The 15,787-nt window shown below is 40.5% G+C and overlaps 1 protein-coding gene across 7 annotated transcripts in view; it reads left to right on the forward strand.

Moving 5' to 3' along the window:
- PTPRG (protein tyrosine phosphatase receptor type G) overlaps positions 1 to 15,787 on the forward strand; it is a 681,996-nt gene that overhangs the window by 166,145 nt on the left and 500,064 nt on the right. For all 7 annotated transcript variants that reach the window (XM_026501151.4, XM_026501155.4, XM_026501152.4 and 4 more), the window contains exon 2: positions 4,914 to 5,018. In XM_026501151.4, the coding sequence (XP_026356936.2) occupies positions 4,914 to 5,018 (105 nt within the window). The remainder of the gene's footprint in view (positions 1 to 4,913; positions 5,019 to 15,787) is intronic.

Consider the following 15,787-nt stretch of genomic DNA (forward strand, 5'->3'; position numbering starts at 1 on the left):
TTCAAGTAATTTCTAAAAGTTGTTTTTTTAAAAAAATACCTTATTATATGATTAAAATACATTTGAGGAGGGGACTAAAATTTTTGTTTTTTAAATTATGCAAGTGCCATTCATACATGATTATGTTCTTAGGGAAAAAGAAATCACACATTACTGATCTAGATGGAGTAAAAGGGAAAACCAAACGTAGTCATCTTTAATGGATAGTTGATGTGTCTCAAAGAAATCTGGTGCCAGGGTGATAAAAGTCCTTTGCTTCCCTGTTCATTTCTGAGTTGCCTCTCTAAACGGTTGCTTATGAGGTACTTGGGGATCATTCCTAACAGCTTCACGTTCTAGACGTTTGCCGTTGTGATGGGTGGGCAGTGACTAGAAAGTGAGACAGTGGGGAGAAGGTCGCGGTTTTGCTTGTGGCTTATATAAACACACATTTACATGCGCACACTCTTACCCCAACACAGACTCAATCAGCTTTTATGTTGTTCATGTGTATATATATATTCATTCACGGATTATTGAATACCTGCCATATTCCAGACGCCCTCATGGCTGGTAGGTGGAGACGCTTCTTATCTCCAGGGAGCTTAGAGCTCCTCATAGGCCATGCAGCATGTCCTTCAGAAGCAGGGTTTTTTATGCATTCTTCACCTGCGTTTTGCAGCCCACACCGTACCTCAGTACTTTGGGGGGTGTGATGAAGACAGGGTTTAACCCACCTTCCTTGGGATGGCCCTGCTCTCTGTTACCTCTTGTCCGTTGGTCTGTGTCCACCCAAACCATGCCTCTTGCTTTTGTCCCAAGTGAACTTTCTTTAGATAGTTCTGCCACTCCGCTGAGACCCCGAATGCCACAGTACGCTGCGTACGGACGGCTGGGAACGTAACTGCCCTTTGGGCCATGGGTCCCGTGATGTTGCAGTGTCCGAGGAGTTCTGATGTTTGCCTCCCTTGTTTCTTGAATTGGATATATCTTTGTACGTTTGCTTTTTCCACTGAAAAAGGTGTAGGGGTCTTGGGAAGCTGGCAAGTGTGGGACCTGAAAACCCATGGCCTCTGTCAAGTCTAGTTAAAGACTGATGACAGTTGTAGTCTAAGGACTTGGAGGTTTTCACGCTTACCTCACGGAGCTCTGGACTCCGCTGCTCTGCTTTTCCAGTAGGATGGGTAACACAGCTGCCCACACGAAAGCCTCTCCAGTGAGAGATGGTGCTGGCAGCCTTTGTCCTCTTTTGTTCCCTACCCTGGTGTTCTCAAGGCTTCCGGAAAATGAAAAGCACCGCCTTTTCAGGAAAAAAAATGGGGGACTGGTTGTGGAGATTGTGAGTCTAGATAACATCTTTTGTAAAGGGTATAAATGAATATCCTTGAGGATAACTCCATTCCTCCTTTACTTTTATTTGTGAGTGTTCTGGTTCAGTTCAGATTTAGCTAATTCTGAGATTGATGCCATATTGGTGTGATTTCTACAGCAGGCAGTGCATCTCTGCCTGGCCAGCCTTTTCCCAGGGTTAACTTAGCCTGTCAGGTTCCAGCCTGTGAGGGTGAATTGAGAATGTCAAAGTTGAATGGGACCTGGGGCGGAGCTCAGCAAGGAAGTTTGTGGTTTTTATCTTTGGCTTCAAAATAGAATCACCCGAACAAAAAGAAAAAATATTTTTTTTTAAAGTACTTGTATCCTATATCCGTGGTTCCACCCCAGGTCAATCGAATGTGAATCTCTGGTGGTAGGGTCCAGGGCATAGATTTTTTTGTTTTCGTTTGTGTGTTTTGCTTTTGTTTTGTTTTATTTTATTTTTAAAGCATTCAGGTTGAGAATTAGAGCCCTAGTCCAACAGTGTCCTTTAATGAGAAACTGACGATCAGGTGTAGAATTGCCTCATTTGAAGGTCACCAAGGTCACCTTGAGTGCCATTTGGGGATCTTTTCCGTACAAGGAACAAAAAGGGAGCTTTGGCAAGTTATTGGTTCGTGTAAATGTAAAGCATCCCACAGGATCACTTTTGAATTACCTCTGTCATGGGCTTCAATTTTGTCAACAGAATTGACCTATAGATTTTGCTTCCTGTGGCGTGGTTTCATTTTTGAACTCCTCTGCCGATCTTCTGCTTGACCCCAGCCAGGCTCCTGAGGCTTCAGGATTCTGTCCAAACACTGGCAGGAAGAAAGAAGAATCTCTGGCTGACGTCTCCATTGCCAACCAGGTCACTGGCACCAGGGGCGTGGTTTACAATGATTGGCTAGCTTAAGCCAAACAAGGCCCACCCCTGGAGCTGGCAGGGATGGTCCAACAGGACATGGCTATGCACTGTATGACTTCAGGGTAGGTGGGGTGTGGAGTATGATGATTACAAAAAATGGAGTCTCTGCAGCAAATTTCTGCTCTAATAGGTATTTTTAAAACACTCCATGCCCACTGCTGAGTTAGTTGCTGTGCTCCCAGTGTCTTGTGTTGTTTTTATAACAATGCTGTGAAGTTGCTGCTACTTGTAGCTCCATTTAACAGGCAAGGAAATTGAGGCTCAACCATGTACCCTAATGGAAGTCCCCTTTCCTTGTTCAAGACAGTGCTTTACTCGTTACCTTGATAGAGGAAGGATTATTTGGGAATAATGATTTAGAGTGAACTAGCTCTAAGAAGCACGTTAAACAGATACATAAAGAAGTTTCCCACATGCACAGACAATAAATAAGCCGAACAATTATTTATGTAGCATGCTTTAGTGGAGGGAAAAAATAGATTAGGAGTGTAGGAGATGGAAAATTTTATTTTTGATCCCTAGAAGCTTAGAATGGTCAACTTCTTGGAGCTCTGCATGGCTCTTCTGCCAGACTGTAGGATGGACTGGATGGTGGTCACCTAAACCTTTATAAAGTTATACTTTAAAAATGACCAAAAAGCAGACATAAATGATGCCAGGTTTACTTTTAGATGTGTGTTTGAATTTTACAAGATCCCTGTTTCCCTCTAAGGGTCCCATGTCTATGGAATATCTTTGTTCTTAGTTCAAGCATTTTTTCTTTTAAAGCCAGTCTTTGGAGTGCCATGCAAGCATAAAACTCAGATCTTCCTCCACTTATGATGGGGTTACGTACTGATAAACTCATTGTAAGTTGAAAATATCTTACGGTGAAAATGTATTTAATGTCCCCAACCTACTGAATGTCATAGCTTAGCCTGACCTGCCTTAATATGCTCAAAACACTTATATTAGCCTGCGGTTGGGAAAGTCATCTAACACAAAGCCTAGGTTATAATACAGTGTTGAATATCTCCTGTAATTCACTGAGTTTGTATGGAATGTGAAAAACAGGATGGGCTGTAGGGGTGCAGATGGTTTTAAGTGGGTTGGTTGTTGATCCTTATGACCGTGGGGCTGACTGGGAGCTGGGGTCTCTGCTGCCCATCATTACTCTACATACGACCAGCCCAGGGGAAGGATCCAAATCCAGATTCAAGATTCGGTTCCCACTGAATGTGTGTCATTTTTAAAAAAGATTTTATTTATTTGACAGAGAAAGAGAGAGAGAGCGTGTATGAATGGGGGGATGAGCAAGGGGAGAGGGAGAAGCAGACTCCCTGCTGAGCAGGGAGCCCGACACGGGGCTCGATCCCAAGACCCTGGGATCATGACCTGAGCTGAAGGCAGACGCTTAACCGACTGAACCACTCAGGCACCCAGAATGCATATCATCTTTGTGCCACTGTAAAGATGAAAAATTGCTAGGACGGTCCATCATAAGTTGGGGACTATCTGTACTTTACACGTTTCCTAATTTGCCATCATGGTGACATCATTATCATTACTTGGACTAATTCAGAATGGAGAATGTACTGTTTTCCTGGTGCCATCTTAATCCTAAATTGAATCTACAGTTCCCCTAACCATTTTCCCCTGCTTTTTAAAAGCACACTTGATTTTGTTTGGGTGCATTTAAATATTAACATAGACAGCTGGGATGTATTGTTTGAAGTGTAATTCCATTTCATTTTGGATTCTGGGCACCTGTGGTATTTGTCTTCTTACAAGTCAGTGCATTCGGGTGTGGGCTCACAAGAAAAGAAATTTACATTCATGAATTGGCTGGGAGGGGAGGACTTTGAACACTTGGCAGGCAGATGGAAGCTCTCTATAATGGCGGAGAAGATGGGATTCATTATGAGTTTTCAAAAAATACATCATTAGAGTTTCTTTTCTGAGCATTGTCGGCCTTGTGGGTTTCAGTGTTTCACATCTTCAGGTGTTGTAACAGGTGACTGTTTGGGCTCCAAAGGATGTGAGGACTGGTACTCACCGTGGGAAGTGAGGCACTGGCTTTGATGTAGGCATGCTTGTGTTCGGTTCTCTGATGTGCTGCCTGCTTGCCTGTGTTACCCAGGACCAGTTACTTAGTGTCTCTGAGCCTTAATTCCTCCACCTGTAAAAGACATGGAATGACGCCTTGCTCTAGAAGGATCAGATAAGGCTCAGAGGCCTTTTGCAGCAAATACATAGGCTTATACATGTAGTAGGAACAAAGACCTCAGGTTCCAAGTCTTCTACTACTAGTTTTATGGCCTTGGGCAAGTTAAAGTTACTTAACTTCTCGAAGGTTCGGTTTGCTTATCTATCTATTGTGACCACTGGGTCTGTTGCCTGGTAGTGTTCTGCAATTATGTAAGATAGTATATATCAAATGCTTAGTGCACCGTGCTTGGTGGTCCAAAGGCTCATTGTAAAGCTGCTGTTAGTATTAATATTAATCCTGGTAGTCTTGCTAGGTTATCCTAGAGATGTTTTTCTGTACAATCAGGAGGGTCTCTTCCGTTATCCCCGAAGTGTGTGCTTCTGGGAAGTCACCGGTGGTGTATTTGACACCCTTCCCCTGTCCAGTGGAGTGAAGACTTCTACTCACTGTGCTCTCCCTCTCTTCCAGCCTTGACGGAAGGCTACGTCGGGGCCCTGCACGAGAACAGACACGGCAGCTCAGCCCAGATCCGCAGGCGCAAGGCTTCAGGCGACCCGTACTGGGCCTACTCGGGTGAGTGGATGTGGTCCGGGCGGGCTCCCACAGCGGCCAGTGACCATCCCATTAAGCTCATGAGAAAGTACTCTTCGAATCGCTTTCACGCCGAACCTGTTTGTTCAGACCTTTTGTAGTTTGCTAAAAGTTGAGACACTCAAGCCTGTTTTTTCCTCAAGGTTATAAGTACTTAATTTCTCTCCCCCCTGTTTTCCTAACCTGCTTTCCCCCCTCCATTTGCATTTACTTCTGAACTTTACTTGTTAATGAGTGATCGTACCAAACTTGTAATTTCCCAAAAGATCCATCCTTTTGTTTTCTGTCTTTTCAGTGCCTGTGATTTCAGAAAGCAGAAAATACAAGGCTAGTCTTCAGCTGCTAAATGTCTGCTAAATTTAATATAAAAAATACAACTTTATTTTCAAATCAGATCTCGTTAGTTGACTATATTTCTGCCCTCTGTGGTATTCTGCAGTTCTTTTCATTTTTGCTTTTAAACTTTTAGCCTTCCAGCCAGTGAAGACTGAGAGCATTGTTAAAGCTTCGTTGACTATTACATTGCAAATAATTTTCTTACTTTCTGAGGGGGGAAAATGAAGGCCTACAAGAATATACAGATGTTTCTGGATTATGTTCCCAACAACTACCAAAAATATGATAGGTGGATTATTATTTCTAAAAGAGATTTTGATGCTCCAATATATATGGAAAATGTATTGTAGCTAATTAAGGAGGAATGGTGGAGGAAGATAGACCACTTTGGAAATTACTTTGGCACTAAATAATTCAAATAATTTGTCTGAAAAGGCTTGAAGGCACGGGGTATTAGTATTAATAATAAATCTGTGTTTATGCAATGTCATTGCATATAGAATTGAGAGACATTATTTTCATAATGATGCTCTGGTTTTAAATCCTGAATTTCCACCTGCAAATCTTGTTAAATTTATGTCAGTGTAAAATTTATAGGCTTGATCTTTAATTACACCTTATCTATTGGCTTTTTGCATCCTTTTGTCTATTGATAAATCTCCTGCCCCTACAGGGAGAATAGCCTATCTGTTTTGTTTTGCAAGGAACAGATAGTGATTCTGAAGTCTTCCATCACACCCAACTCCTTGGGATTAGAATTATCTAATTAGAGCCTTATTGTCACCATTTCTGATAAATGAAGGGAATTTTGAGATGAAGGCCAGAATTACATATATATATATATAGCTTCTTGCCAAGAAACCTGAAGAAAATTTATCATTTTGTGCTCTGTGGCTCTGATATCAGTTAGGAGAGACGTAAAGTGGCCTGCTATTTACAGTTCATCCATTTAGAATAACGATGCTGTTAGTCAGGAAATTGAAAGTTATATCCCATCAGCATCTCCAATTGCAAATGACAGTGAAGAAATGGAAGTCCTAAAACTTTTCCCATTACTCAGTTAAGAATGGACATTAGTATTGCAGTCTTTGGAATGGAGCAATTGTTGATACCCTTAACTTGAGTGGGCTTAATGAGTCTCCATTTTGCATTTCTGGAATGCATTTCTGGAATGGATTTGGGAACTGTCTCAATAGGTGGAAGGGCTAATGGTTCAGCTGTAGGCTTTGGCACCCTCTTTCTGTAAAAACCCAGACAGTAAATATCTTAGGCTTTTGTAGGGTGTGTGGTTTCTCTTGCAATTACTCAACTTTGCCAGTATGTGCAAAGGCAGCCATCGATAATGGTAGATGAACTGGCTGGGTTTCCATAAAAATGTATTTATGAACACTGAAATTTGAATTGTATGTAATTTTCATGTGTCAGAAAATACTATACTTCTTTTTGACTTCTTTTTCCTCAATCATTTCAAAATACAGAAACCATTCTTCACAGGCTGTATTAAAACAGGTGGCCCGTGCGATAGGGGCCACAAGCTATAGAGTTTGTCAGCCATTCTCCTAGTTGATTTTTTTTCTGCATGGGATGAGACGGTCATATGAGGAATCCCCCAGAAGGATATAGACTGGTTTGGAAGAACCAGTGAAGTCACTTGCTTAAGGATGAAATGGAGAAGATAAAGCGTAAAAGGAGAAGGAAAGAATGAGACAGGTATCAGTTGATGGTACATAGTCCTCATGCTTTCAACAGTTCTTCCTGAAAGTTCCACAGTGTCAGTGGTTGCTTCACACCAACGTGGTGGAATAGCGATTCTCGTGTCAGCAAGACCTAGGGTGCATCAGAGACATTCCTTAGCATTTGGCCAACAGACAAAGACAGGGCAGGAAGGAGTTGTTGCCTGTCACTTTTGACTAAGACCAAGGCCTTGAAACCAGATGTCGGCTTTTAGCTGCAGGTACTTACACCTCTAGGCGTAAGTGCTACTTGGAAAGGGGGGTTGCCGAAAGCTCGTTGTTTGTAGAGGGAATTGTTTTTAAATTTAGCAAAAGTGAAGCAGGGCATTTCTGAAAGATGGGTTTAATGGTCCAGATTTTAATTTCCTGCCTCTCATTCACAGATTTGTCTTAGTTCCTCCGAAGATACTGTTGGTGCTTTGGGGGTATAGTGTGTGTATGAATTTTGAAATCATATGGACTGTGGTTCAAATGTGTTTTATCTCGTAGCATCTTTAGGACGTTGGGAGGACGTTTAATTCTTTCGAGATTCAGGCTCTCCATCTTTGAGGTGGGATAATTAACTGCACTTCCCTCATAGAGTTGTTTTGAGGATGCGATGAGGTGATATGTGTGAAAAATGTAACACAGTCTCTTGCATCGAGTGCCTGATATTCCTGCTGTTTTAGGTACTATTATTACTTTCACTGCTGTTGATGTCCTGGGGATTCTCAGTGGGTAACTGTGATGGACAGTGCGTGGGCACTATGTTATCTTGAGAGCTAAGTACGCTGAATTTTGTCACTTACGATTCCTAAGAACTCACCATTTGGTATTTGGGAATGAGGGTTTAAACAAGCTATCCTCACATTCAGAGCTTGGCAAACCTTACCAACCATGGCTGTTTTTGTGAATAAAGTTTTGTTGAAACACAACCATGCCCATTCTTCCGGGTATCGTCTAGGGCTGCTGTTGTGCTGGGGTTGAGTAGTTGCTACAGACTGTTCGACCAAAAAGCCTAGAATATTTTTATCTGGCTCTTTAGAGAAAAGATTTACCAATTCTTGCTCACGTTGAGATCGCTTGGGTGTTTGAGCAGATGTTAGCCTGACTCATAAACAGAACTGTTCAGAGATTTGGAAAATGTCTGTTTTTTTTCCCCCTCCCTTGCATTTTCTCCAGAGCTGGAGTGTCCTCAGCAAGTCTCCTAGTTAGCATTCAGAGTGAGTTGGGTGATCCTGCTTTTGGAAGGGACTTGGGAGGAACAAAGATATGAGTGGAGTGGGATGTGCTTCAGGAAATGGATCAGGGAGATGGGTGGGTGTTGGCGGTTCCGGGTCCCCCTGCCCCTCTGTTACTGTGTCCTGCTCATTAGGTTGCCTTTGTGTGGGTGGGGTTTGGCGCCTGATGCTGACCCCAGTTATCCCGCTGGCATCCTCCGCCCCCCGCCCCCAGTCACTTGAGGAAAGTGCAGAAGTTTTTGAGTTGTGGATAGCTTGTTAGGATATTGTCAAGACAGTAGTTCATTAATATTAGTGTAACTTTTACATTAGGACTAACCCCGTTATTTCAGTTTGTATCACTTTGGATAATGCACACATCCTCATTATATTTGAGGTGCTAAAATCGTTACTTCTGTAGGCTTCTTAGACAATGCCATTGCGAACAGCTTCAGCTTTAGCGTCGAGGACTGTTTATTGAGGAGCCTGGAAATATGTGCTCTCGTCCCATTGGGATCATCTGAAGATTGGCTATCTCTCTGGTTCTTCATTTTGTCTACTGTAAAAAAGGGGGTCATAATATCTGAGTTCAGTGTGAAAGTATCATGCATAAGAGACAGGAAGTGGAACATAAATGTAAGATATTATTATCGCTAACTGTTAATAATAGCTTTGTGATTTCAAGATTACTTTATGTCTTTGGGCTTATTTTCCTTATTCCAAGACAGGGAAAAAAGGGGAGGACCTCTTTATATATTTCATACAGAATTATACTGGAAAAAAAACAAAACAAAACCCAATAGATTGAATAAGAGTTTCTCACTGGAAATCTTAAAACAATTTTTCTGTTAGTTTCACTGGACTAAGACACAGGTATTTTTCTGTGTTACTTGAAGTGATGACAGCTCATGAATTTTGGAATTTGCCCAGAACTTCTGTAATTATTACACAAAAAGTAACAAATGCTAGGTAGGTCATTGTTCCCGGAAAGGGAAATGAGAAACAAATCTGGAGCAAGTTCAAGGGGAAATTGGAGGCATTTTTATAAAGCTATCTGTTTCTTCTCCTCCCCCTGAGAAACTTGGAATAAAAACGGCTTGTGATTTTTCCTCCCACCCTTTTTTTACTTCCCCCTTTTGGTTTTCTGCATTTCGAATAATCAATATCTCATGTTCCTTCTGTATAGAAAGATTCTATGAATCAATACAAGGGGGAACAATTGTCATTGTTAGAGGAATCCAAAATTGAGACGTGTAATGATCAGAATTCCCTGTAAGAAGTGTCTGGTGTTGTGCTGAGTAGAGGCCAAGCAGGATTATTCTAAGAGGCATTCCAGCTGTGACCAGGACATTGTAGGAGGAGACATCCAAGGTCCCTTTTAATTGTCCCGGGCTTGATGACTTACTCAGCTGTAAAATGGAGATAAAAAGAGGGACATACCTTGCTGGATGGCTTTGAGGATTAGAGGTAACTTATGTAAGCTCCTGGTGGAATGCTTGGCCTCCACTCTGGAGTGGAGTACGTATTACCCATTTGGCTCTTAATTATATGCCACCCCACTACATTATTCATGTAAACATCTGGCTTTATAATGCGCACATGTGTGTGTATGTGGTGCGTGTGGGTGTATGTTTCATTTCCCCGGCTACATGTCCAATCCTTGAGGACAAGGACTATAGTTTATAATTCCTTGTGCTTTTTTTCCCCCCTGCTGTGTGTCAGAGTATCTCATTTTGTGCATATTCAGTGCATATTTTTCAAGTGGGTGAATGGATGTACAGATAAATGAACTCATGTCAGAGTCTTGGCTTGAGAACTCACTAAGGGGATCCTGCCATGAAATTCAGATAAAAGCAGTGGGTGATTTACAAAAGGTTTCACCCCTGGATCCTTTTAAGTAATCAGCTCCCCTGGTGAACTTAAGATATAATTAAATTCCTAAAATATCATTTCCATGCTTATTTTTAATCATGTCTATAAAGGGCAAAGCCAAATATACATGCCTGCAGAAGTCTGCCTTTGTCCTTAGAACAATGGAAGCCACTGTAGAACCTCAGAGTTTGATATTAATATTGTATTATTTGCTCTCCTCCTAATGCCTCCTGTGAAGTTTCTTAAGGGAATCATTTCCCTAGAGACACTGCATTTGCAGTAGAGTTTCTGATTTGATGGAACCATACTGTTGGGGAAGAATCAGTCTTGAGATTCATCCTCCCAAGTCCCAGCTCGAAGTTAAGTCCCCACTGATGCCTGGCCTGATCCCTTTCTCCCTGATAGTCTCCCTTTATTTTTTTACAATTGATTTTTCTCTTCTCTATAATTCCTTATTACTCTATTTACTGTTATAAGAAGATACTTATTCATTGAACACACTTATTAATTCATTGAACACATTTATTAATTGCTTGCTCTATGCCAGATGTTGTACTATAATGGGAGGGGTCAGAGAAGCTCCCCAAATTGCTGCTGCCAGATCCCAGCCGTTAAAGATGGGCAGGTGTTTGCTGGGATGTGTGGAGGCCTTGAGCCGTGAAATGATCTGGCAGTGACTGGGGAACTCAGAGGAGCTCAGTAAGTCTAGAGCATATGGTAGGGTGGAGAAAGTTGAGGGAGTAATGCAGCATGTTGGACCATGAAGGGTCTTCACAGTATTCTACTAGTGATCTAGAACATCTCTGTGAGTGATAGGGAGGCATTTAAGGGTTTCATGGTGGAAATGGACTAAGTTGGTTTTATATTTGAGTAAGACCTTTGGTTGTAGGGTTAAGGATCGGTCATTGGGGGAAGAAGGCAGGATGAAAAATGATGATGTTGTGTCATCAGAGATTGAGAGCTAAAAGGAGAGAGTTCATGGGAATTCGTTACCATTAGTATGTGGAAGGGAACGCAGAATAAATCGTCTAGGATGATCCTGGGGATGATTGAAGATGGCATTGCATTTAATTTTAAAATGAGTAAAGAGGAGTGGTGGGTTGGTTGTGAAGGTAAACATTTTGGATTTGAACCTATTAAGATACGGTATAGTGTTTTGTCCATATTTCTTACACTCTTAAACTTTCTCCTCCTTGAACGGAAACTTTTTCTGTAATTACTCTTGGTATTTCCCTGTTTTTTCTTAAATGTTTTGGAATAAGGAGGACCTCAAGGTAGGGAACACATTGTAGAACAGTTTCTTCCTATAGGTCCCCTTTTTTCTTTTACACATGATCTGTGATTACAGGGCTGGATAGGGTGAGAAAAAACACATATGGTCACACACTAATCAGGACTTTATGTATAAAAGAGAAAAATGTGTTGCCATATGCTTAAGATACCTTGAGCATTTTTCAATACTTGGCGGAGTTTGGCTTCCCCTGCCCCCTCCCGTTTGAAAGAAACTGTTCTCGTAACTTAGAGATGTCTTTCTTTCTTTCTTTCTTTCTTTCTTTCTTTCTTTCTTTCTTTCTTTCTTTCTTTCTTTCTTTCTCTCTCTCTCTCTCTCTCTCTCTCTCTTTCTTTCTTTCTTTCTTTTTTCTTTCTCTCTCTCTCCCCCTCTCCTCCTTCCTTCCTTCCTTCCTTCCTTCCTTCCTTCCTTCTTTTTGTTTTAACTTTCTTCTAATGTTTGCCACCTGATTTCTAAAGGTTTTGGTGTCTTCTCTCTGGAGATGGTTTCACAAGTATTTGCAAAGTTAATGGATGCTATTGTATGCTCTAAGAGGACATCAATAAATTCCTTAGGGTCCTCATGACCCTTGGAAAAGCATCTTAGGAAGATGAAGTATTTATTGTTCAATGCTGTGCTGGTACCAAGTAATATGTATCAGTGATAACCATTTCAATTGTTGCTATGATGGGACATTTCAAATGCAGCTAACAGGAAACCTGAGAGTTTGGATTTTAAATGGACTCTGAAAGGAACAGGTTGGTAGAGTCTTTTTGGAGGGCTCTTTGGCAATATCTGTGAAAATGTTAAATATTGATAGTCTTTGATTCAGCACTTCTGTTTCTGGGAATTTGTCTTTTAGAAACACTTGTGTGTTTCTAAACACACAAGCGTGACGTTGTGTGTAACAGCCTAAGTCACCGTAAGTAGGGACTTGGGTAATTGGGTAATTGTAGCATATCCTTACGATGAAATTCATACTAAACATCCACCAAAATGAGATAGGTATAAGGCATATTAAAATAATGTGGTTAGCAGAGTCTTATTAATGGAGCTGAGAGGCCTGGAGACTATACACAGACGCTAATTGTGATTATTATTGAGAAATGAGGGAATTCTGTCTTTTTTACATTTATATCTATAATACTTTAATATCTTACAGAATTATATCTAGAATATTTTAATTTCTTATACCAGTACATTCATAATATTTCCTAAAGTAACCTTTTATTTTAGGATAGGTGGCTGGATTGTATTAAATTTAGGCAGTTTTCTTTGACAGTTTTGAGGAGAGAGGAAGAAAGGAAAAACTAAAAGGAAAGCCAGAAGGGAAGCACAAGCCCTTTTGTCTTTTTAATTGGCTGTATTCAGACTTTTTAGGTGAAGCATTTCACTGGCATTTCAAATTTTAGAAAATGCTGATATGAACCATGCAGAAATTAATGAACTGATATTGACTCAGTTTGAAAATGAACATCAAGATTTATTAAGCAAAGCAGTAAATATTGACCCAGGCAGAGATAAGGTCAATATTTGCTTTGATACAACATAAATCTTAATATTCAATAATCTATAAATTTAGTGTCTAGAGAAGGCATACAGAATTATCTATAAGTACCTATTTTTCATATCTGTGATGGATCAAAGTCAAGTATCTTTTTTCCTGGTTTCAAATTTGAAAGGATGATGTTCTCTCCTTTGAAACTAGCTCGTTGGGGGCAGGGGTGGGGGGAGTGTGGGTTAGTGGAAGAACATTATTATTTTAAAATTTCAGAGAGAAGATATACCTAGCTTTATACGTGCCTTAAAAAAATTGGAAAGCAATTATCTGAATGTGCTGTGTGATTTACTTAAAGGCTACTCATCTTTTTTCTAACCTGACACTATGTACTCATTTATTATATGTGATTTGGTTCATAAAAGCCACTACCCTGACTCTATAAAACAGGGAAATATTCTGTCTTTCCCTTTGGATATTGTTAAGCAATGTTACATGAATTTTTTTTGGCAAATAAAATGTCATTGATGTGTATCACGATGAGTAACACTTTACTGGCCTTCCCTGGGTTGAAATTATTAAGTTGAACTGCACTCCTGTTCTTTATCCTGTTGTCTGTTCTCTTGCTGGGGTGGGCCTGGTGGCAATATAAAAGGGAAAGCTGTCTTGTGAATTGTGAACTGTTATTACTGCTCGTACATAGCTGGTATGAGTGTCTAATATGTGCTTAAAGATTGAATATTCTCCCTGTTTATTTAAATGCAGAAGGGAACTCAGTCCACAAGGTCAAGTGTAATTAATCTTGTACCTGAGCACAAGTCTTACATAGTCCAGTTGTGGTCAGTCCACCTTGAGTGTTCTTTCAGTCTGATGACAGTGGAAAGTGGTGATGTTAGCCTTCAATGGTTTGTTAAGTGATCCTGAAATTAATCTCACCTCCACCTTTCAGCTGGTAATCTCCCGTAACCCTACTTCAAATCAACAGCATTAAAGGTAGTGAATCTTCTTGGTTGTCTTTTTTGCTATTAAAATTTAACCTGTCTTCTATTTCATTTATGGTAACCCCATTTTCTATCATGTGACTAAGGCTTTACTTAGTGGTAATGGATGTATCATAGAACCTTGCCTTCTTGAGAAATACTTTGTAGTAACGTTAGGAATCCTTATTTTTCATTAAGAAAACTATAGTGTGTAATAAATAATGTTTTCCCTGAGTGGAGTACTGAATGTGATTTTATGTCATATGAGAAATGACTTTACCTGCAGTATAAGAACCTGACTTTTAACATAATAAAGTCATTTCTTTTTGAGTTGTTTATCAAGTAAAAACTCACAGCATGGAGCTAATAGGTCTTTAATACTTCAGTCACTTGCCAGTATCTCTTTTTAACAGAGACAGGTCTTGCCCAGAGCCTTTAGCTGGGAGAATATTTTAGAATTTGATCTTGTGGCTTTTATTATTTTCTGGTACCCTTCATATCTAGCAGGCCATGCTAGTTTTCCATTCTGGTTTGTTAAATTTCCTGTTAATTATATATATTTAAGATTTTATAAAAACTGAGCCAGTTTAAAGAAAAATTTAAACTTAGCATTTGTACACTTGGTGTTGCAATATGGCAAAATAAATCTTCTTCTCAAGGAGATATTGTTACTATCACAGAAGAATTGAAAGCCTTATTGCATGCTATACAATCAAACTATATCTGTGATACGAAAAATCAAAGGGTCTGGAGTTTCCATGAAGTGGCTTAAAAAGTAAGGAAGATATTTAGTGGCCCAATTGATAAAGTGTGGCTCACTGTATGTCTTGGTTCTAGTACAGCCATATAGATTATTAAAAATCTTTAAATACAAAGTGGGCTAAGCCCCCTGAATTTCCCCTCCCTGGCTTCTTGACCACTCCTTCACCTCTTGGCCACTCCTCCCATTTTGAGACCTTCCCAGGATCAAACAGTGGACCCATCCTCCACCATCACTTATTACTGGTTATTGCCTCTGATTTGTTAAATATTTTAAATAGATGGAATTTCAGAGTAAGAGGGTGGGGTGTGGTAGGGTATGTTTTATGCTCTTTAGCCCACTAGTGAATTCAGTTAACCTTGACATCTTCTCTGGGCTTGGGAAGCCCGTTGATCCAGATTTCCTGTTTATGTAGATCTACGTTCTCCCATTTGGAAGGCCCATTTTCTGGGAGCAAAACAAGCTCCTTCTAGAAGCTGCATGAAAATTTCCTACTCCCAAAGGTAACATTTAGTTGCTCTGCCCCAATTATTATTGGCCTCCTTCCCCCCTGGAACCCATTTTTCTCTGTCCCACCCTTACCCTAGTTCCAAGTGTTAGGACAATGTTCTTTCTTCTAGCAGGCGTGCATGCCATTAGTACATTTGGTATTGATTGGTTGTTGAGAAATTTTAGCAGGAAAATAAAACATGAGCTTCTTCTAGGCTGTTTGAGTAGTATCTGCGAAGATGAGAGGAGCCATTTGTAGCATGTTTCTGTTTCTGGGACTCACTGTGATAATGGCGGTATTTTCTCCTCACTGTTGTGAAGTACATAGTCCACACTCTCCTCTTGGGGAATGATTTTGACACTTTTTGAAGGTCCTGTGGCTTTTACATTCTTACACCACCTCTTAATGAGCTACCTTGTAACATCGTTTTCCTGTAAAGACTGCCCTTTCTCTCGCCATCCACTAGGGTGCGAAAAGGAAGTTTCAACACTCATGGCCAATTGGACCGCATACCTGCTGTGCCAGAAAGAACTGTCAAGATTTGCTTTCCTTCGTCTTCCGAGTACTCCTGGCTGCTGGCAGTATTACCAGGATTTTTTCTCCCATATTCACA

This window comes from Ursus arctos, unplaced genomic scaffold (genome assembly GCF_023065955.2).
Source record: "Ursus arctos isolate Adak ecotype North America unplaced genomic scaffold, UrsArc2.0 scaffold_14, whole genome shotgun sequence".
In the NCBI taxonomy this organism is placed as follows: domain Eukaryota; kingdom Metazoa; phylum Chordata; class Mammalia; order Carnivora; family Ursidae; genus Ursus; species Ursus arctos.